At 39.7% G+C, this 24,492-nt stretch overlaps 1 protein-coding gene across 1 annotated transcript in view; it reads right to left on the reverse strand.

The window, feature by feature from the left end:
• Positions 1-24,492, reverse strand: part of LOC150079009 (uncharacterized) — a 143,891-nt gene that overhangs the window by 55,395 nt on the left and 64,004 nt on the right. Inside the window, exons 7-8 of the mRNA XM_090382922.1 lie at positions 20,154-20,243; positions 3,555-3,650 (exon numbers count right to left, since the gene is read on the reverse strand). Coding sequence (XP_090239048.1) covers positions 3,555-3,650; positions 20,154-20,243 — 186 coding nt within the window. The remainder of the gene's footprint in view (positions 1-3,554; positions 3,651-20,153; positions 20,244-24,492) is intronic.

Raw genomic sequence — 24,492 nt, forward strand, 5'->3', positions numbered from 1 at the left:
CAGTGAAATTCAGTTTGGATTTTTCAGTTACATCTTTAATTTTTTGAAATGATTGGTCATAAGCAGTTGAGGAGTACAACTGAGAAAATACAGATCCTAATGCATTTGCGATTTCTGCAGGGGTAGAGAGTTCCTGTCCATTCCAGTTAATTAGTGGAGTAGACGTTGGAGGAAATTTGCCATTTAACAGTTTTATCTTGTTCCAGATCAGTCTGATGTCTGTATTTTTATTAACTAAGGAAGCAAATTTAATCCAAGATCCTTTTTTTGCTTTTTGTCTGATGTAATGGGCTCTTGCTCTAAGTCGCTTATAATTAATAAGATTGGAAGTAGTTTGATGTTTTTGGAATTGATTCCATGCTTTGTTTTTCTCTTTTTTTGCATTGTTGCATTGTTCCACCAATAATTTAATTTTTGCCTTTTTCTGACTTGGTATTGTGGAATGGCAGCAGTTGCAGCTGTTACAATTTGGTTTTTTATGTGTTCAGTAACATGGTTGTTAGAAGAGCACTGTATGATATGGTTGTCGAATGAGACAAGCCTGCTGTGTTTTATCCAGTCAGCCTTTGGAAATTTACATTTTACTGGATTATCTCTTGGTGATAAACAGGAAGTTTGAACTTTGCATATTATTGGGAAATGATCACTGTTGTGTGGATTGTTAAGAGTTACCCAATCAATACTTGGGTAGAGCACTGGAGAGCAAATGGAAATGTCTATTGCGGAGGTTAATCTGGTAGGAAAATGAACATAGGTAGGAGAGCCGGTATTCAACAATGTTAAATCCTGTCTGTCTATCAATGTTTCAATAAGCTTTCACACCTATCACCCCAACTTGACACCCTAGGGGAACCCCATAATGGGTGGTGAGCATTAAAGTCACCTAGTAGACAGACAGGAGGTGGTAGTTGTAACACCAGATCTTCGATTTCCTGAATAGAATATGGACGATTAGGTGGAAGATAAATTGAGACCAATGTAACAGTGATTCCAATTGCTATGCAAGTGGCAACAGATTCTAAAGAAATTTGTAATAGAATGCTTCTGGAGGGAACTCTTGAGTCCAACAGGATGGCTACTCCTCCATGAGCACTATTAGTGTTGGATCTATCCTGTCTGAAGATAGTGTAATTTTTGACTGTAGGGGAAACTTAGGGTGTCAAGTTGGTTTCTTGTAGGCACCTGGCAACAGGATGGAAGCAGTGAATTAGTTCATTGATATCATCGATATTACTGCGAAAACCTCTACAATTCCATTGAATTGTGTGTTCCATTATTTGGTTTTGTTTGTGGAAGATGTATATTACTGCTTTTTATAAGCTGATTGTTTATGACGATCTGATTTTGATTTTTCTTTTTGGGGAAAAGTGGGACATCCTGATTCATTGCTATCGTCCATATCATCTTCTGCATGTATTTCAAGCAGTTCTTCTTGGCCAATAGTATCATCTGTATCCATGCTTGTTAGGCATGATTCTTTCGCCTCAACAGGATAGGATCTTTGCAAATTTTCTGCTGACAATGCGGAGGTCTCTGGGATGGAATTGTGAGTGGCGTGTTATTGCTTTGGTCTACTGAATTTGGTTTAAATGGATGCTGGATCAAGAGTACTGTTCGAGTCCAGTCTGATATTGATATTTTTGGAGAGGCAAACACTTCTGTCTGACATGCCACTGATGTGTGGCATCTGACATGCGAGTTTTGCACCCACGGTTCAGACATATAGCGTCTCCACGGCATGCTGTCTGAGATTGGCCAAACTTTTGACATTTATACCATATAAATAGATTTGGGATATATGGTCTAATGCAGCAGTTAAAGTAACCTGCTTTGACAGAAGCAGGTAGATTTGGAGTACTGAAAATTAAGATTATATTTTGCGCAGGAGTTAAGTTGCTATCTTTTCTGATCATGATTCATTTTGCATGAGACACATTTTGATCTTTTAGCTCCTGAATTATTTCTTCCTCAGAAATGTTTAATAGATCCCATTTGGAGATCACTCCCTTGGAAGAATTCAGTGTGTTGTGTGGGGTGACCTGAATCGGTATTCCACTTAAAGAAGTTAGTTGTAATAGTAACTCAGAATGTTTTGAGTGAGATGTCTCTACTAGTAAATCTCCTGATTGGAGATGCTTAACCATTTTTGGTGAACCTGAGAATTTTCTAGGCATCTATGGATGATGAAAGGGGAGAGCTTGCTCACAGGTTGGGATGACAAAGAATGTACTATGAGAAAAGCTGGAGATTCTTGCTTCCTTGTGTCCTTTTTAAGTCTCTTTGAAAGAGAGAAGTCATGGTCAGTATCACTGTCATGTTGAGAGCTCTTAGGCTCTAAAGAAAACGTCACATTTCTGCTCCTTTTAGCCCTGAGGGATGGATTCCCTCCAGATTACCGGCCCTGCCATGTGGAGGCAGGAGTTCTGATAACACTGACCAAGTGGTTATTGAAGTTAGTAGAGTGGTTAGTATTTGATATGAAGACTATAAAAGAAGGGTGGATCCTTTTCTGGGTTCTTACTTCTGACTTTGCAAGCACAGAACCACTTGATGTGAACAAAAGAGGAGAAAATCACACAAGAAAAGAAATAAAACTATATTGTTTTCAAAGAGCACTCTATAAATCACACAGAGAAAAACGCTTGGCACTCGGGGCCATTTTGGTACGGTTTGTAATAAATTTTAATCAAGAATTTATAGCTGTTTGCTCTGTTTTCACCCAAAAACATGTTTGCAAACGTTCTTTAATACATTCTTTCACAATTAGTGAAGTGTAAACAGTGGTGAATCTATATATTCTGACTGATAAACCTGTCTATCAGTGAGAATTAAGTGGAGGGAAAAGCAGGGGTTTGTCTTATATATCCATCTATCATGCGGGGAGCAAACAGATGAATATATTAGGCAGGGAGAACAATAGTCTAGAAACTAAAGAAAACTGACCATTGCAGGAAGATCTAAAAATTACTTACTCCAGAACTTTTCAAGCAGCTGTCTTATTTTTGGCAAACACAGGCCAAAATCTAAGTATGTGAAAACTAAAATATGAAATATCTTGCAAACTGAGAAAAAAAAATAGCCTGCACATTTATTGCTATGAAAAAATATGCTGCATACTTAAAATCTGCATAAGTCTGCCGTATTTCTATTGAGAAAAAAAAAAAAAAAAAAATCATTGTTATTCAGTGTTATTTTACTTTATTTTTTTTTGAGTATCTCAACCATCCCTCCTCCACCACCCCAATATGTAGGGAGGGAATGGTTGAAAAACCTATTGGGAATATGGCTGGAATTTCCCCAGTGGATTTTTTAATACCACATCACTAATGAGTATTGTGTCATTTTGATTACTTATCAGACAATGAAGAATTTGAAACAAGCTGCAGGTTTGGATCCCATGCAGAACTTGGTGGACTGTTAGTAAACTGAACTAAATTCCTATTAGGTGAATGGCACATTTGTTCACTTTAATAAAGAATATATTATAATATTTCACAGCCCAAACATACTTTACCCTTTTTTGTTATGGTAATGGAAATTGTGCAAAAACTTACCTTTGAGGTTAAATCTGGTTTCTTCGATAAATATTCCAGAGCAACTGACATCATATTCACTGACAAATCAATTCCATGGATAACCACATCATAGGCCTATATAAATAAAAGTTTGAAAAATCAACCATTTTTGAACCAAATACATATCTGAATTAATTTAAATTTCCTTACTAAACAGCCATGTGAGTGAAAAAAAAAATATTAACATTTTCCATTTTTGTGTATACATGGTGATTATCGTATTTGATGGCATATAAGATGCACTTTTTTTTCCAAAAGAATGCCATGAAAAATCACCCTGCATCCTAAATGCGGAAGTGAGCCTTCCCTCATCAGCATCACAGTGGGCGGGCTGGTTGTATTTCGCCATTCAGTCAGAATATTTGTTTCTAAAGGATAACAGGACACCCTAGGGTACTTTTGAACTTGCAGAGTTGTTCAGAATCAGTTCCAAGAAGTTTCGAAAGCCAGGGAACACAGGAAAAGCCTTAGAAGGTGATGGAAGCTTCAAGATTCTTCTCCAGGTTTCTCAATAGTTCACTGATCCTTTAAAAGGTGGCATGACTGGGCTGGCCAGTTAGTTCTGTGCGGGCTTTCGTGATGTTGAGTGTGTGTGAGAAATAGAAAACAAACTATAAATGCTACAGTTAAGTACACACTAACCCTAGTTTTAATTGGTATTTAAATTTATGCTACACATCATTGCATCCCCCCCCCTGGTGTGTGAGAAAAAGATGAGTGAGAAAAAAAAAAAAAAATATATATATATATATATATATGTGCGTGTGTATATATAAAATATTGATAAAAATAATCACGTTACTGAATGACAAAGTAAGCAAGCAAAGAATTAAATCAAAATTATTAAATTGTGTTATGGATCTGGGGTACTACTAGTTGCAGCTAATAGATCCCATTTGGAGATCACTCCCTTGGAAGAATTCAGTGTGTTGTGTGGGGTGACCTGAATCGGTATTCCACTTAAAGAAGTTAGTTGTAATAGTAACTCAGAATGTTTTGAGTGAGATGTCTCTACTAGTAAATCTCCTGATTGGAGATGCTTAACCATTTTTGGTGAACCTGAGAATTTTCTAGGCATCTATGGATGATGAAAGGGGAGAGCTTGCTCACAGGTTGCAAGCTCTCACAGGAGAGCTTGCTCACAGCTGTACTACTAGTTGCAGTAGAGAAACCACAATGAAATATAGACAGATTGGTTGGTTGGTTGGTTGGTTGGTTGTTTTGTTGTTTATTGGCACACTGACAATGGAGATCATAGTGCGCCAGTTCATTTGTTATATTATGTCTTTGTATGCATATTCATTCTCTATATCTTGGTCGAATGCACGGGAGTTAAATATTTTCTGTGATTATATACACTATCTTTATTTATAGTAGAGGGTAGACGTTGATTGTCTGCATGAATCTGAAAATGTTTGATACACGTTCCTTGTCACCTAGGATATCATTGAGGGTGATGTTTTGATTTCCTTTATATAATGATGAGAAAATCTTTTGTCGATCGTTTTCATAGGTTGGGCATTCTATGAGTAATGTCTGATTGTTTGGGTAGTATTGCATATTTGGTATCTTGGAGGTTCTTCGGCACGCAGTAAGTAGCCATGTGTGATATGTGTATGTCCAATTCGTAGTCTGGTCAGAACGACTTCCTCTCTCCTTGATTTCCTTGTGCTTGTTTTCCAATGTTCAACTTTTGGTTTTATTTCATATAATTTATTTGAAGTTTGTTTTTGCCAGAGTTCTTGCCATTGTGTTAGAGAGCGGTTTTGAATGACTGGTTTGTAATCCTGATACGAAACTGGGAAAGGTTGTTTCTGGAGGCTAGTTGTTGATTTTGCAATTCTGTCAGCTTCTTCGTTTCCTTTTATCTCTTTGTGTCCTGGTATCCAACAGAAAAGTATTTCTTGTTTTTCTTTTGTTAAGTCTATTAATATCTGTTTGATTTGCATGAGAACTGGATGGGTTATATTGGTTGTGGTTTGTATTGCACTTAATGAATCAGTATATATTACTATTCTCAAATGACATGTGGTTCTTAAGTACTCCAGGGCTATCTGAACTGCTACTAATTCTACATTCTTTTGGAAGTTGGCGTGCCAGTGTAGTGTCTGGGAATATTGCTGATGCTCCTACATGGTTCTCTGATTTTGATCCATCTGTATATATTGGTACATGGTTGAGATATTTAGTTCTATGCGTTGCATGCAGTTGTTGAAAGTTAATGTCTGACAAGTTATTTTTATTCCAGGTTTGTGTGGAAAGTTCACAAGTTGTGGAGTGATTTATCCATAGTGGTGATATGTGCCTTTCAAGATTTGCAACCTTATCTATGTTAAGATCATAAGTTGTCAGTAGCTCTTTGAGTCTGATTCCTAGAGGCTTGTTTGCACTTTTGTGATTCCTATATATGTTTTCCCATTTTGGTGAGAATAATGATGTCCACGTTGGATGGTCCCTTGTGGATCTTATCTTGTATGCATAGAGTAGGGCCAACTGTTGTCTCCTGAGGAACAACAGTAGTTCATTGGCTTCTGTATAAAGACTATATGAAGGTGATGTGCAGAAGACTCCTGTTGCTATTCGTAGTGCACTATGGTGAATTGGATCTAACCATCTGAGGGTGCTCTTTTTGGCAGAAGCATAAACCGGTGCTCTGTAATCTATTTTTGACCTTACTAGAGTTTTGTACAAATTGAGAAGGGTATAACGGTCTGTTCCCCAAGATACTGATGTTAAGACTTTAAGTCATCTCATACATTTTATTCGTAATTGGTTTATATGCTCTACGAAGGTTAACTTATTGTCTAAAGTGAGTCCAAGAAATTTTACGCTTTGTTTGACGGGTATTTTATGACCTTCTATTGTTATTTCAGGGTCAGGATGTAAGTTTCTTTTCCTACAGAAATGTACGCAGACTCTTTTTTGTTGTGAAATTCTAAATCCGTTTTTCTTGGCCCAACTACTGATTTTGTTAATTTCGCTTTGTAGTTGCCTTTCTATTGTTCCCATATTCTGTGCTTGATCCGGTATACTGAAGTCATCTACATATAGTGCATGCAACACTGTGGATGGCAGTTGTTTTGTGATGCCATTTATTTTTATGACAAATAGTATAGCACTGAGGACAGACCCCATGGGGAACTCCTTGTTTATATGTTTTTGACATGGTATTCTGTACTCTGACGGGAAATGTTCTGTTTTTCATAAAGTTTTGGATGAAGAGCAGTAAATGTCCTCTGAGGCCTGTATCGTGGATGTCTTGTAGTATACTGTATCTCCATGCTGTGTCATATTGCTTTTCTATATCAAAAAATATGGTAACCATATGTTTTGAACTTATAAATGTATCTCTTATGTCTGTTTCTATTCTTACGAGGTGATCTAAGGTGGATCTATTATGTCTAAACACGCATTGCATACTGTTGAACCAATTGGTTATTTCTAAAAACCAGATTAATCGTATGTTGAATATTTTCTCCAAAACTTTGCTCAAGCAGCTAGTGAGCGCTATCGGTCGATAGTTATTTGGGTTGTTCTGAGCTTTATTGGGTTTTTGGAAAGCTAATACTACTGCATGATGCCTTGCTTCAGGATATTGCTCTTCTTGAAAAATGCGATTGTACAGTTTAAGAAGGTTTTCTATTTCTTTTTATTTCAGATGTTTAAGCATATCATAGAGTATGTTGTCTGATCCAACTGCACTTGATTTTGTTTTTGACAATGCTTCACACAATTCATGCAATGTAATTGGTAGGTTATAGGATTCAATATGTTTAGTGTTAAAATTAATTCTGTTTTTTTCAGTTTTCTCTTTATAGGTCAAAAATTCTTCACGATATGATTGTTTTGACGATACTGTGGCAAATGTTTCTCCTAGCATATTAGCTGTCTCTGAAGGTTCAGTAATGCTTTCTCCATTCCAGTGTAATACTAAGGATGGTTGGTTTTTGTATTTCCCATTCATTTTCCTTATTTTATTCCATATTGTCTGCGTATTTGTTGTTCCATTTATTGAGGAAGTAAACTGGATCCAGGAATTTTTTTTGGCTTGTTTCCTGGTATACCTGGCTAGCGCTCATGCTTTAGCATTTGTTTATATTTTAGGAGATTATCTGTTGTAGGATATCTCCGGAACTTATTCCATTCTTTGTTTTGTTGTCTTTTTGTTCTCATGCAGTTTTCATTCCAACAGGATTTTGGATGTAGCGGAAAACGAGTTGAAGTTCTGGGTATTGTTTGCTCAGCTGCCTGTATTAAGGTATCTGTGATGTGTTTCACAGCTTTATTGACTGATTTTTCTTGAATGCTTTGTGGATTAAATATTGCAAGTTCTCTGAATTTTTCCCAGTTGCCCTTTTCTATTTTACAGCGGGGTGGTCTGCTGGGATGATAGGGAGGGTTTCTGATTAGTGTGGTGATTACTGGGTAGTGGTCACTGCTGTAATGGGTTTTCTATTACTTGCCACTTTAATTCTGGTACATATGGTTAGATTTAATTCTGGTGCATATGGTTAGATCTACTGCTGAGGTTGTATGACTCGGAAAGTGAAAATAAGTATGTTTACCATTGTTAAGTAGAGAAAGATTATGGCGATCTATTATTCTTTCTATTATTCGTCCTCGTCTGTTGATGTCAATGTTTCCCCACAGATGACTATGCCCATTCATATCTCCCATTACACAGAAAGGTGACTGGAGTTCGGAGATTAGTTGATCTATTTCTTCAAACATTATATCTGGTCCTGGTGGAAGGTACACTGAACAGATGGTTACCTGAAATCTTACTGTTATTCTTACAGCTATCGCTTCAAGGTTGTTGTTTATAGGAATGCGTTCAGTTGGAATGTGGTTATGAATCAAGATGGCTACTCCTCCATGCATTGGCCCATCTCTTATTCTGTCTTTCCTATACATTGTATAATTTTTTACTGAAAGGGTTTCTTGTTGTCTAAGGTATGTCTCTTGAAGACAAAAGCATATTGGCATATGGTGTGTAATTAGATACTGGACATCGTCGTAATTGGTTCGTAGTCCTCTACAGTTCCACTGGATGAACTGATCCATTATTGGGTTTTCCTAGGGCTTTCGGGTTGCTTCTGAAATGGAACATTCTTATATTTTGTCTTATCTTTTTTAGGGTATTAAGCGGGTCCATGTCCATATCCTCTTCTGTGAAATTTCTAGTACTGGTTCTTCAGATGTGTTTATTTTTTCTATGTCCATCTGTTCCGTTGCTTTGGTGTTTGTCGGTTTACCTTGGTCTTTGTTGTGGTGCTGATTTGTTGGTATTTATTCTGTGTAAATAGAAATTGGAGTATTCACTATTTTCTCCTGTTTTTGTGCTTTCAATCCACTAAGTGATTTTTTGGCAACATTTAAATTTCAGTTTGCACTTCTACTGATTCATATTGGATCACTGCTTGTGCATATGATGGCTGTATTATTCTCCTTGCTTTCTTGGTACTTTGTTTGTGTGAATTAATTTCTCGTTTCCATTTTTCGCATGTTTTTGAATAGGCTGGGTGTTCCCCTTTACAGTTTGTACATTTCATGGTGTTGGCAGAGCAATCTGTAGTCTCATGTACTTTAGAACCACATTTTGCACAGGTTTCCGAGTTTCTGCATGCCATTTGCGAATGTCCAAATTTCTGACATTTGTAACATTGCAATGGATTTGGTATGTACTGTCTTACTTGGCAGTTCAGATATCCTGCTTTGACTGTTGTTGGAGGTTTCGGAGTATTAAAGTTATGATTAGAGTTCTTGTTGGAATTATATTTCCATCCCTTCGGATATTAATTCTCTTCACTCCTGTTACCTACCCCTTGGCTTCTTAATTCTTCTGTGAGCTCTTCTTCTGACAAATTTAAGAGGTCCCACTTGGAGCTCACTCCTCTGGAAGAATTCAGTGTGTTGTGTGGTGTTACAACTACTGATAATCCTCCAAAGATTGTTGTTGTTAGCAACCTCTGGGAGTGTTTAGGACTTTCTGTTTCCACTAGTATGTCCCCGGATCTCAGGCATCGAACAGACTTGGGAGATCCTACTCGACCCTCTAATGTTTTCTGAATTACAAAGGGAAACATATGTCCTAATGTCTGATCTCCTGTCGCATGTATAACAATGTATGTCGGTATTTTTAGTGGGTCCATATCTGTCTTCTGTCTCTTCATCTTTGTCTTTTCTGTATCTCTACTTGGTAGAGCTTTCTCTTGAAGCCCTGTAGTATCAGTAGATATTTTACTACTGATGTATCACCAATTCACAAAGGAGGTTCAAAAGGTGACACAAGTAACTACAGACTTGTTAGTTACTTGTGAAGAACTTGTATTCCTTGTCTTACAGAACTTGTGTTCCGGGGAAAATAATGGAATCATTGGTTAAAGAAGCATTGTAGGATCATCTAGACAAGACTGCAGTAATAGTCAAGACACAGCATGGGTTTATCAAAGGGAGATCTTGTCTGACCAATTTGATTGCTTACTATGATGTAGTCACAAAGGAACTGAATGCCAAAAATAATTTTGATATCATATACTTGGATTTCAGGAAAGCTTTTGATACTGTTACACATGGAAGACAGCTGTACAAATTGGAGAGGTATGGCATCAAGGGTAAGCTGCTACAATGGATAAAGGGATGGTTGAGTGGGAGACAACAGAGAGTGGTAATCAATGGACACCGCTCTTTGTGGACAAATGTTATTAGTGGAGTTCCCCAGGCTTCGGTGTTGGGCCCATTGTTGTTTTGTATATTTATCAATGATATTGATGAAGGTATATCAGGTTTAATGTCCAAGTTTTCAGATGATACAAAGGTTGGCAGGGTTGTTAACAACAGTAATGGCAGTATGCTACTCCAACTGGATCTAGATAAGTTGGGAAAATGGGCTGAGAAGTGGCAACTGGAGTTTAACATTGACAAATGCAAAGTTGATTTGATTTGATTTGATTTGGGTTTTATTGGCGCATTAGCAACTTAGGCTATAATGCGCCAAGACCAGGTCATGTATAAAAGAGTAATCTTTCAGTGACCTAATTAGTTAGGTCACTATGTAAAAAATTTAACAAATGTATAAAAAACAGAAATTCACAATAAAATGTAAATTTTATATATAAGCAAAAACATTTATTGATTTTAAAAAGCTAAAAACAGCAGACACGTGGTCATTGTCGGATAAAATCTGGCTGAGTGTATAAGGCTCAGCCAGATGACTAAAAGCGGTAAAATAAAAATCACGTTCAGGGGTAAAACGTGGACATACGATTAAAATGTGATAAATAGATAAAATGGTGTCACAGTTCTCGCACAAAGGACAGTCATCTGCCCTCAGCAGAAAAGAATGTGTAAGATGACTGTGTCCTATGCGGAGACGAGCTAGAACAACTTCCTCCTTACGGTTCCTGCGCAGACTAGACTGCCAAGGTTCAATTACAGGCTTTATACGATAATATTTATTCGCAGTCTGCCTATTCCACGAATCCTGCCATTGGGAATGTATCTTTTGATGTACTATTTGCCTGTGGTCTGTATAGGGGACTAACAGGCAGCGGTTATTATTGGGAATTGCTGATTTGGCTGCGGCGTCAGCCAAATCATTTCCCCTAATCCCAATGTGGCTGGGGACCCAGCAGAAGCGGATGTCATATTCGCGTTCATGGAGAACGTGAATCTTCTGCTGGATGCTAGACAGAACTCGATGAGGATTATACCTCACAGATATTAAAGCCTGTAACATGCTAAGAGAGTCGGAATATAAAATGAACCGTTGGTATTGGCATTTACTAATTTGATCCAAGGCTAGCTCAATTGCGTGCAGCTCTGCAGTAAATATGCTGCATTCAGAGGGAATCTGCTCTGATATAGTGCTGTCTGTAAAGACAGCAGCAGATCCCACATGTGATTCTGACTTCGAACCGTCTGTGTAGACTGGCGCGAAGTCGGAATATTCAGTTCGGTGTGCTGAATGAAGCTGCAGGTAGACATATGATGGAGTGTCCGACTTTCCCCAGTTTCTAAGCGACAAGTCGCATGCCGGGACACGAGCATGCCAGGGTGGAAAGGGTTGCTTTGATGTTTGGGCAACCTTGTCTACCTTGATATTGAGTTCGTTGAGTAGCTCTTGGACACGAATACCAAAAGGACGATAGGCAGTCTTACGGGTTTTGTACAAGTTTTCCCATCGTGGCTCAAAAATGAAGGGCCATGTAGGATGGTCTGGCAGGGATTTCAGTTTTAAAGCGTACTTTAAAGACAACTGCTTACGTCGAAACGATAACGGTAGTTCGTTTGCTTCGACGTATAAACTCTGGACAGGAGATGTTCGAAATGCTCCAGTAGCGATACGTATAGCCTGATGATGGACAGGATTCAGCCATCGAAGTACACTGTCTCTGGCTGAAGAATATACTTGGGACCCATAATCTAATTTGGATCGCACAAGTGCACGGTAAAGCCATACAAGGGTGCATCGGTCTGCACCCCAAGATAAGGAGGACAGCGAGCGGAGCATATTAAGTGCTCTTGTGCACTTTGTGCGGAGTTGGCGAATATGATCCAAAAAGGTCAATTTTTTATCGAATATGAGTCCCAAGAATTTTGTGTTCACTGCTAGTGTAATAGCATTTTGTCCGAGCCTTAATTCAGGTTCAGGATGAAGATTACGCTTGCGACAAAGGTGTACGCAAACGGTCTTCTCCGGCGAGAACCTGAAGCCATTAGCAAGTGCCCAGGAATTCAGACTATCGATGGCTTTCCGCAGTTGTCTTTCAATAACCCTCATGTTGCACGACTGGCAAAAAATGCTAAAGTCATCAACATAGAGGGCACTGTTTACAGTTGGAGTAAGTTGTTCTGTGATGGAATTTATTTTGATGGCAAAAAGTGTGACACTTAATACTGATCCTTGTGGTACTCCCTCCTCTTGGTTAAAGGAGCAAGAGAGTGAGGATCCCACACGAACTTGGAACGATCATTTGGCGAAAAAGTTCTGAATAAAAAAGGGGAGATGCCCTCTAAGGCCTAGGTTATGTAAATCTTTTAAAATGCCAAATCTCCAAGTTGTGTCATACGCTTTTTCCATGTCAAAGAACACCGACACCAAGTGTTCACGTTTTAAGAGAGCATCCCGGATGGATGCTTCCAATCTAATAAGATGGTCCAAAGTGGACCGGTTCCTTCGGAAGCCGCACTGGATGTTGGAGAGAAGGTCATTTGATTCTAGATACCAAATTAAACGAGAATTGACCATTCTCTCCAGGATTTTGCACAGACAGCTAGTGAGAGCAATAGGACGATAATTGGTGGTGACTTTTGGATCCTTTCCTGGCTTGGGGAAGGCAAGAACGATTGCCTTTCGCCAGGAGTCCGGAAACTGCCCTTCAGTAAAGATTCTGTTATACAGATGGAGCAGACAATCCATAGATTTTGGTGAAAGATGTTTAATCATTTCATAATGGATGCCATCTGGTCCAACAGCACTTGCTTTGGAAAGAGCGAGGGCTCTTTTCAATTCCAGAATAGTGAAATCCCCGTTGTAGGGATAAATGCCCTTAGTTTTAAAGTTAAGTGCCTGTTTTTCGATTTTATATTTCAGGACCAGGAACTCTGGGGAATACGAAGATGGTGCAGAGATGTTAGAGAATGTTTTCCCAAGAGCATTGGCTATTGCAGTTGGATCTGCAATAGCACATCCATTATAATCTAGGATTGCAGAAGGTTGGGAGGTATATTTTCCCTTCATTTTCCGGATTTTATCCCAGACTACCTTAGAGTTGGTAGACTGGTTAATAGATGATGTAAAACGGATCCATGATTCCTTTTGACTCTGACGACGGATGTAGCGTGCTTTGGCTCGTGCACGTTTGAAGGCTATAAGGTTGTTCGTGGTAGGATATCGGCGAAATATCCCCCACGCTTTGTTTTGAGCCTTTTTTGCTGCTGTGCATTGTGAATTCCACCAAGGTTTGGGAAATGGTGGAAACCGGGCTGATGTTTTTGGGACAGCGTCAGCAGCTGCTTGGACGATGATTTCTGTGATGTACTTTACTGCGTCATTGATCGGCTCTTGACTGACTGTGCTAAGATCGAAATTTGCCTGTTGTTGGAAGGCATTCCAGTCAGCCTGATCAATCTTCCACCGTGGTAACCTAAAAGGAAGACATTGTCTCCCACTGTGTAACAAGGTTATCACAGGGAAGTGATCGCTTCCGTATGGATTCTCCTCCACTTCCCAAGTGAGTGAAGGGAGTAGAGAAGGGGAGCAGATAGAGAGATCAATGGCAGAAAAGGTACGGGTAGGCATGTGGAAGAAGGTGTTTGTTCCAGTATTTAGAAGGGAAAGGTCATTGTCATTCAGCATACGCTCAATGACTCGTCCCCTTCCGTTGATGTTAGCACTACCCCACAGGGTGTTATGTCCGTTAAAATCCCCGAGAATTAAGAAAGGGGGAGGCAGCTGCGTTAGAAGATCATCAAGGTCTGCCTGGGAGATGTCAGTTCCAGGCGGCAAATAAATGGAGCACACAGTTAATAAAAATCCCACTGAAAGGCGAATTGCGACAGCCTCTATGCTGGTTGTAATTAGCAAGGGCTGCACTGGGGTCTGGTTACCCACAAGGATAGCCACTCCCCCATGTACAGAGCCATCCGCAATTCTATCCTTTCGAAAAACTGTGATGTTGTGCATGGTGGGATCATCATTTGCCTTTAGATATGTTTCTTGCAAGCAAAAGCAAACTGGCTCGTGCTTTTGCAGGAGGGCCTTGATGTCATCAATATTTCGCCGGAATCCACGACAATTCCATTGTAGGAATTTAGCCATTATTTTGGCTTGGTGGGTCCATCAGGCGGCTTCCGAGGTGCTGAGGGCTTACTTTTATCAGTCTTGGATTTATCTTTTTTGGGGAAGAAAGGACGCTGTCCCGTGTCCATTTCCTCCTCCGCAAAGAGTTCCAAGACAGACTCTTCGGGTACCTCCTTCTGCTCGACATCCATCTTTTCTTGGGTTATAGGGGGGACTTCCCCTTTCTTATTCTTATCTTTCATAACTACCTTTGTAATTTGTGGAGCATTAGGAGGTACCGATATAGGAGTGGCAGCTGATTGGTCCTTCTGTGCAGGTTTTTGTGAACTTAAGAGATAACGTGCGATGGGAGTGAAAGACTACTTTGGAGGAATGGTCATGTCCGTCTGAGTTCCGACGGAACATCTCCCTGCTACCTTCTGGGTGTAGGTAGGTTTATTGATATTTAGGGGTTTGACCGATTTCCTTGCCTCCTGGTATGATATATTTAGCTCTGCCTTCAGCCGTTGAATTTCTTTTTCTTCTTTCCACCTCTGGCATGCTCGTGAATAGGCCGGGTGTTCGCCTTCACAGTTAATACAGGTGGGTTTTACGGCTGAACATGCTGTTGTTTCGTGGTCCTTTGCACCGCATCGAGCGCATGCAAGGACTCCACGGCAGGCCATTTGAGAATGTCCATACTTCTGGCATTTAAAACACCGTAAAGGGTTCGGAACGTATGGACGTACTGAACAGTTGCTGTATCCAGCTTTAATCTCATCAGGAGGTTTAGGAGTGTTAAAAGTCAGGATAACGCTCCTGGTTTTAACTATTTTTCCATCCCTTCGCGCAGTAATTCTCTTGACGGCAATAACTCCCTGGGGTTTTAATTCGGAGCAGATTTCCTCCTCGGTTACGTCGAGAAGGTCCCACTCCGAAATGACACCTCTCGATGAATTGAGTGTTCTGTGTGGTGTCACTGTTATAGGTATTCCTCCGATTGATGTTGTTCGGAGTAGATGTTCGGATTGCCTGTCATTTTTAGTTTCAATTAAGAGGTCTCCAGAACGGAGCCTCTTAACTGATTTGGGAGAACCTGCTAACCCATCTAACCCTTTTTGAATGAAAAAGTCCGACATTTTACCAATCGGTTTTTCACCGGTTGAATGCATGATTAGGAACCTTGGGACTGGCCCTGATGGTAATTCGGTTCGCTGCCTCTTATTAGCAATAATGCTATCTGATTCTCTGTCTAAATTTTCAGATAGGGACCGGGTTGGGGCCCCTGAAGGAGTAAGTTTATCAGGATTCATAGAGATTTTTTATTTGTTCAGTGCTCGGGCTCCCCACCCACCACGGAGCCCAAAGGGACGCCCACTACCCGGCATGCAATAAATGCGCTCGGGAGTGGGACGCCAGGGCTACCCAGACACTATACCCGCACCGCCGCCAGCCTGAATCCTGTCCCTCGGACCATGAGGGTAGGGGCGTGGCATTGACACGGTTGACCCTCGCAGGCGAGCCTACTAGCCGATTGATCCTAGCCGGGCCTTCCAGGACCACCCGTTTTGTCGAAGCAGGGGCCAAAGTGGTGTATTTAAGCTGGGCCCCTCAACCACCAGGATCCCCCTTTCCGAATTTCCACGGGTCGCAGCGCACGGCAAACACGCCGGATTCCATTGATGTAAGCCTGGAACCTGGGCTGTGGGCGTTGGATCCCAGTGACGCTAGTCTGGAAGTCCAGCAGCGTCACTGGGAGGTCCCCTCACCACGTACAGGTGCCCACGTCGAGGGGCAAATGCAAAGTACTGCATATGGGTAGCAATAACCAAAGAGAAACGTACGAACTGAGTGGTACTACACTTGGGTAAGTGGAAAGTGAAAAAAGACTTGGGGGTAATTGTGCAGCCAAATATGAAGTTCCCTGAGCAGTGCAGATGGGCTGCCAGGGCAGGTCACGGAGGCTTGTAAATGATATATAGGAATTTGATCAGCAGAGACAGGGAGGTGATAATCCCGTTATAAAGGCAATGGTCAGGCCACACCTAGAGTACTGTGTACAAGTCTGGAGGCCTCATTTTAGGAAGGATGTAGAGTTGCTAGAACGAGTACAAAGAAGGGCAATAAGATCGGTGAGGGGAACAAAGGGCTGCTCTTACCAAGAAAGTCTTAAGTTCTGCAAATTGCAGTGCCTGGAGAGTAGGCACCTGCAAGATTATCTGATTGAGGTGTATAAGGCCTTGAATGGGTTGAGCAAGCTGAATGCTGATGGGATTCTTCGTCTTGCTCAGACTAAAAACCTGAGGGGCACAGTTTCAAATTGAGGAAAGATAGTTGTAGAATAGATGTGCGGAAATTTGCCTTTAGCCAGCAGGTAGTTGATTGGTGGAACAGGCTTCCATCTTTTGCTGTGGAAACTAATAGCCTAAAGAAATTTAAGGCTGAGCTGGACAGGCATTTGGAATGAATGGAGGGATGAAATGGGAGGCTTTTTTTTTTTTTTTTTTTTTTTTTTTTTTTTTGCTGATGCTGCATAAGCTTGCTTTCTTGCATTGTATGCTTCTACTAATGCTAACTGTAGTTGCAGGATGTAATAAACCTAAATCCTGCAGGGTTTTTGTGGAACTTGGGTATGAAATAAATATAAGGAAAATTGTAGTTATTAAAGCTGATCTTAAGTTTCTTGCCGAAAGCAATTAACTTCTTTGTGATGATACTGCTGTGGTTAGTGATGAACTTATAGGTGGCACTGGAATTTCGTTTTGTATTTAATGTTTGGAAATAAGACTTTACAGATAATGGCATAATTGCAGGAGGCTTTATCAACAGGGGTGATTTTAAAATGTTTATGCAGGTCCTCAAATTGTTGTTTTAATTTGGAAAAATGCAAATTATACATTTCACACGTATATATCATAACAGAAACAGAGACCCTGCTTATTGTGGTGGCTCCTACAGTTTTGGCTGCCGACCCTTTGAAGAAGTAGTTAAAGCCCTAGGACCCACTACTGTAGGTAATACATTATCTTCGTTATTATTTTTATTTTTATGTTAAATCAATTTAATTTCAGGTTATCCCCTTCACTTTAGTCCTCCTCAATTTTTCCATGGTAATTACAACTGACAGGTCAGCATCCGTACCCTATACACGGAATATAAACATTTGTCTATATATATAAAAATGGGAAAAAAAAAAAATATAAAATATAAGAAAAACGTATAAAAATAGAATGCAGATAACGAATGAAGTAAATGTGTGTTTGTCCCACCCCTTTGCCTGGTGAGTTCCCCACTGCCAGCTAACATGTCCCACCCCCATAGCAGGATGGCCAGTTTGACCTTCCTACTGGATTCGACACTACATGGACCTGACAACCGTCACCGACGAAGACATACTGCGGCTTTGCTGCCAACATGCCATTTGGTGATCTGAACTGGGTACTCTAACACGGTTCCCTTTAAAAACCCATCCCCAGGCAGGGGAGGGAGGAGACAGGTCTCTGTCTCCTCCCTTCCCTGCCTCCCCTCATACTTTGTTTTGTGGGGCTCATCTCCACTGACCTCTTTGGGGATGCCTACTTTATCATTCCCATTCTTCTACCTGTTTCCCCCCAGTCTTTAGTCTCCCCCCTCACTAAAACGACCGAGTACACTCCCTAACAATGCCACCAAATTCTAATCAACGTCTAAATTCTACCGCTTTCTTGTAAATCTCTTTTGGCCAAATTTTAGTGTTCACCCCAACCTTTTTTTTTTATAGGCCTTGCCACTGAAATCCTTGGAAATTAGGTGGTGGAGCCTGCCAGATTACTTAAATAATATACTGGGTGCCTGACCTGCCTCCTCGTGGCAAAGTGCGGGCAATAGTGGGTCCCAATAGGGGCCAACGGCTAAATGGTCAAAGAAACAACAGAACATAATGCTACACAACAAACTACTCCCCACACTTTTTAAATCTCTGGCCTACACAGAATTCTGTGTCACTTACAAAGAACACAGAGATTGGGAAACCCCTGGTGCCGTCAGACAACTAACATACTTTACACTTTACTTTATTGGGCAATGACACCACGGGAATGAGTTAAGTGTCTTATGGGTGCTAACTGTGATAGGCATTCTAGGCATTCCCCCGATAGATGTGGCTCTGATGTGGAGGAGCTGTTCTGAATGTCTGTCACTTCTGGTCTCTATGAGGATGTCTCCTGATTGAGGCCATTTTACTGATTTAGGATTGCCTGCCAACCCTTCCAAACCGTTCTGGATAAAGAAGGGTAACATTTTCCTTAGAGGTTTCTTGCTTGTAGAGTGCATTATCAGGAAACGAGGTGTCGGGCCCGATATGGTTTCAGTTTTTTGGCTTTTTGCTGAAGTGACATCAGCAGGGTCAATGTCTAATTTTTCAGATAGGGGCCAGAAGAAAGGATTTTATCAGGATTCATGGAGTTTATTTGTTCAGTGCCCAGGTTTCCCACCCACCACAGAACCCAAAGGGATGCCCACTACCTATCACGTAATAATTGCGCTTGGGAGTGGAACGCCAGGGCTATCCAGACACTATACCTGCACCGCCGCCAGCCTGAATCTTGTCCCTCAAATCATGAGGGTAGAGGCATGGCATTGTCACGGTTGACCCTTGCAGGTGAACCCTCTAGCCAATCAACCCTAGCCGGGCCATCCAGGGCCACCCGTCTTGTCGAAGTAGTGGCCAAAGAGGTGTGTTGAAGCTGGGCCCCTCAACCACCAGGATTCCCCTTTCTGAATTTCCATGGGTTGCAGCACAAGGCAAAAACACCAGATTACATTGACATTAGCCTGGAACCTAGGCTGTGGGCATTGGATCCCAGTGATGCTAATCTGGAGGACCAGCAGTGCCACTGGGAGGTGACCTCACCATGTACGGGTGCCGACGTCAAGGTGCCCCATGTGCAGTGCAGCAGGGGTGGCTGCCTCACAATTTTAGAGATGAATACCTTTCATTAGAGATTGCACATCTTTTTTTCCACCTGTGCTATGAAATATGAATGCATATTTTGCTACAGTTAAACTACCCTTATATGCTTCTTCATTATTATTTTTTTTCCCATGAGGATGAAATTCCACACAAGAATTTGTAGCAACATACAAGCTGCTTGATTCAGTGTTATACTGATCTAGGTTAATTATCAGCTAATATAATTTTATCTTTGAACCATCTCGATAAACTTTAAACATTGTAAAATTTATTTACTTTAAAATAAACAGTTATGGCATTCCAAAGTTTAAGGTTTTCTCTTGAATCAACTATTTAAAAATCACATTAAAATGCTTTAACACTTCGGCTTTCATCTTTACCTACAACTTTTATGAACAAAATTCAAAAATTATAGGACTGAGTCAATCTGAACTGTGAAGGGCAGAGACATTTTTGGGCTTTTTTCTCACTATGGCTGACTTAGTCAGCTGCTTGTGAAGATTACTTGACAAAAATATCCAGTTTTTCTTCCAACATATCAGAAGAAAATGATTCTTTGATTCAGGCAGTTTTTCATCCAAGTGGATTAAAAACCGTTTCACACACATATATGTCAAAGTGCAGTTAATATGTTAAAGAGGATATCTGAATTATCATTCTTCTGAATTATTATTATTATCTAGTGAGTTATTACTACAGAAACAAACAAAACTACTAAACCACTATTAAATGATTATCTGTAATGTTATGTTTAATGTAAAACTGAATCTTGAAACTAATATCAAGTAATACTTCATATTAAATACTGAAATTATTTAAAATTTTGAAATACTTCATTACTCACCTCTGCCATGTAAAAATCATGGCCACCAATTCCACTGCCTACATCTAAAACTTTTTCACCAGATTTCAGATTTAACAATTTCACACATTTCTGTTAAAAAAAAATCATTAATTATCACATTAAGAAAGGATATAAAACAGTATCAGTGATCACTTTGAATAAACAGTCATTCTTATCTATCTTTGCTTGATTCCAATATAAATTACCTTACTTAGGAAAAAAATGTTATATTTGATATACAGTGGATTCCGAATATTGGGGCCACCAGTTAATCAGGGCAGCCGTTTATCTGGGACAAATCTTAAAGAACAGAACCTAATTGAGAAAACTGCCAGGGTTTTCTTTGCTTAATTGGGACAACATGCCGTTTAATCAGGGCAGGAGATCACAGCACTTCAGATTAGCATTAGCATTAGTAGAGGCATTTGATGCAAGAAAGCAAGCTTATGCAGCATCAGCCAAAAAAAAAAAAAAAAAAAAAAAAAAAAAAGTAACATAAATAAATAAAAATAACCACTTCCACTTCACCCCTCTGTTCGTTCGAAATACCTGCCAGCTGAGCCTTAAACTTATTTAGGCTATCAACTTCCACGACAAGGGATGGAAGTCTGTTCCACCCACCAACCACCCGCTGGCTAAAGGCAAATTTCCGCACATCTATCCTACATCTGTCTTTCCTCAATTTGAATTTATGCCCTCTCAGGTGATTTTTCTGAGCTAGAGGAAGAATCCCATCAGCATTGAGCATGCTCAAACCATTCAAGGCTTTGTACACCTCTATCAGATCACCCCGCTGGTGCCTAGTTTCCAGACACTGTAATTTGCAAAACTTAAGCCTTTCTTCGTAAGAGAACCCCTTTGTCCCATTCACCAATCTAGTTGCCCTTCTCTGTACTCGTTCCAGCAGCTCTACATCCTTCCTGAAATGAGGCCTCCAGGCCTGTATACAGTACTCTAGGTGTGGCCTGACCATTGCCTTATACAAGGGAATAATCACCTCCTTATCCCTGCTAGAAAAATTCCTATATATCATTGACAATACACCATGAGCTACTCTTGCAGCTCGTCTGCACTGCTCAGAGAACTTCATATCTGCCTGCACCACCACCCCCAGGTCCCTTTCATTCTCTACCACTGTCAGTGTAGTACCACAGAGTTGATACGTTGCTCTGGGGTTGCTGTTTCCCATATGTAGTACTTTACATTTGTCAATGTTAAACTTCATTTCCCACCTCGAAGCCCATCTGCTCAACCTTTCCAAATCCTGTTGCAGCAGCATAGTGTCAGTAGTGTCCTTGACAACCCTGCCAACCTTCGTATCGTCTGCAAACTTGGACATTAAGCCTGATATACCATCATCAATATCATTTATAAATACAGAAAACAATAAAGGCCCCAATACTGAACCCTGAGGGACTCCACTAATAACATTAGTCCACGATGAGCAGTGTCCATTGATTACCACTCTCTGTCTTCTCCCCCTCAACCACCCCTTTATCCATAGCAGCAACTTGCCTCCAATGCCACACTGCTCCAATTTGTGCAGCAGTCTTCCATGTGCAACAGTATCAAAAGCCTTTCTAAGATCCAAGTATATAATATCAAAGTTATTCCCTGCATCCAGTTCTTTTGTGACTGCATCATAGTATGCAGTCACAAAAGATTATCCTATGTTATCCTATGTTTGTCTCCAACCATACCACATGGTCCGGTCGAATTTCTGGAAGTCACAACCATAAAACAATTAGCAGTTTCCAGTTTATTAGGCTTTTCAGTTAGTGCAATCTATTATAAACAGATAGTAAACTCGATCTTATTGAATTTGTGATAATACCGACAGCTGGAATTCTGTGTGTTTTTATGATACTATGGTGAAATTGTTTCCCCCTTCCATGAAATCTTCAATCATATGAAAAACATATATAAATTTTCAGAATCTTCTTTTCATTCCTATTTTTTAAGCTTCGTAACGTCTTACATCGTTCTCACTTGCGCATTCGTGTTAGTTGCAATTTGTGCGTGTCATATTTTCTTTGTTATCAATTGCTTATCTTTTTTTACTGTTTTAAATCTCCCCCCCCCAAATGTCAGTGAAGAGAAATATCAACTACAGGAACTCCTCAACTTACATAAGAGTTGCATTCAGCAGAACTCTACAGGAGTCAAATTTTAAGTAAGTTGGATTTTCCCTAAATGTTTATGCAGCACTACCACTATATGTGCTGAATTTGACTGAAGCAAAAAAGAAATGTTCGACGAACATGTAAATAGAATTATTTATTCAATTTTTTTTATCTCATGTGCAGGAAAGATTACAAAAGTGTACAAAATTACAAAATTATAAAATTACAAAAAAAGGTGGGGATAGGCATAACTCGGCCAGTTTTACCTTTTGAGCACCGTTGCCAGAATCAATGTTTCCAGCTGATAAGTAGGCCACTGCAGAGGTTGAGGGGCTGTGGAAATTTAGAAGGGATTTTATCCAACACATCACAAAATTTCTCTGCTGCTACAGAATTGGCACTGGCGACTTCATTGCATACTTTCACTTTGTGGAAACCAGCACTGGCCACGAACTTGACTTGGGTTTGCTGTACTTATCCTTAATGTCTTCATAAATACTTCTTGCTTTTGCTTGAATGACTATTAGACTTGGGGGCACTTGCTTCTGAATCTGATTTTCCATCCATATTATTAATAACTTTTCCATCTTTGATATAGTACCTGAATGCTGTTTTGTGATCAGTGTTGATCTTAAATGCGTTGATCCTTTAACATGTTCTTTTATACGTGCACTGTCCTTTGAAATAGTATTCACTATTGAAGCAGTAAGACCTAATTTCCATGCAATAGATGACAAACTTTGTCCTGCTATGTATTTCTTAAATCATTTTTATCTTCATTTCTAAATCAATTTTGTTTTGTTTCCTAGCTCTGCCACCACTTGCACTCTCCATTGGTCATTTCCCCTCCAACATTGTAATAAGTAAATAGGAATGAAGAGAAGAGTCTGAAAATTTATTTATGTTTTTTAAATGATTGAAGATTTCATTGAAGGGGTAACACATTTCACCATAATACTGTAACATAAAAACCAACAGAATTATCGATATTATCGCAAATGCAGTAAGACCAAGTTGACTACCCATTTATAATAAATTGTGCTGACAGAAAAAACCCCAATAAACCAGAAATTGCAAAATTGTTTTTGTTTTATGGTAGTGACTTCCCGTAATGTGTTTTTGAAAAATATCACAAAGGCATTCAAAATTGATTCTTATAACAGAACATATGATAACAATGAAAGTGTAGAGCAATTTCAATTATAAAAATGACCTTTTAAAGAGATAAATAGGTTAGTTATATAGCAAAAATTTCAAATTCGGAGGTCTTAGAACGAATTACCAAAAAAAAAAAAAAAAAAAACACTTGTTATTGGGTTCACATTGTGATGTTTTCACAATACCACGATTTATTCCTAGGGAACGCAAAACATGTTTCCATGATTTTTTTAAGTTTGCACGTAAGCATAAATTTATTTTGCTAACCCTTGGAAAATATTCTTCCGATTTTCACATTTCATTTAATTTTTCAATTGGTAAGGTAATAAAAGTGTAAATTTGTGCTTAATAATATCTTTACTTTTTTAGCCTGAGGATAATAATCTTCCTATTTTTGCTTATTAGAATCGCTGTTTAATAGAATTAAAATTCATTTCACAAATGTGATCACAATGACCAACACTTACTACATATTGTATAGTGAACAGTACTTTACTATAGTGAGTCTAGTGTAATGTGATTTGATTGTACAGAGAATCAACTGTAAAGTGGGGGCCACTGCATTTTTAACTATTTATGTGAAACTTCGGATAATTGGGGCAGCCGCTTAATCGGGCCAAAATGCACTAGTCCTGATATGTCTCATACAACTGGATGGTTGGTTATTAGGAGTTTTATGGCACATCAGCATCTAAGGCTCATCATCATCAACCATTTTCAATCCACTGCAGGATGAAGGCCTCTCCGGCAACTTTCCAGTTTCTTCTGTTTTGAGCACTGGCCATCCATTTACTACCCACAAACTCATGAATTTCATCTATCCATCTCCACCTTTGTCTTCCAGGTTTTCTTCTAGCTCCTCATGGGTACCATTCTGTTATTTTCTTAGTCCATCTGTCATCATGTCTTCGAGCTATGTGTCCTGCCCAAGACCATTTTAGTTCTTTAGTTTTGATAAGAATGTCCTTTACTTGAGTTTGCTGCCTAATCCATGTGTTTCTCTTCTTATCTAACAGTCTGATTCCAAATATAATTCATTCCATTCTTCGCTGTGTAGT

The sequence above is a fragment of the Mastigoproctus giganteus genome, chromosome 10 (assembly GCF_048544385.1).
Source record: "Mastigoproctus giganteus isolate SK-2022 chromosome 10, ASM4854438v1, whole genome shotgun sequence".
Taxonomy (NCBI): domain Eukaryota; kingdom Metazoa; phylum Arthropoda; class Arachnida; order Uropygi; family Thelyphonidae; genus Mastigoproctus; species Mastigoproctus giganteus.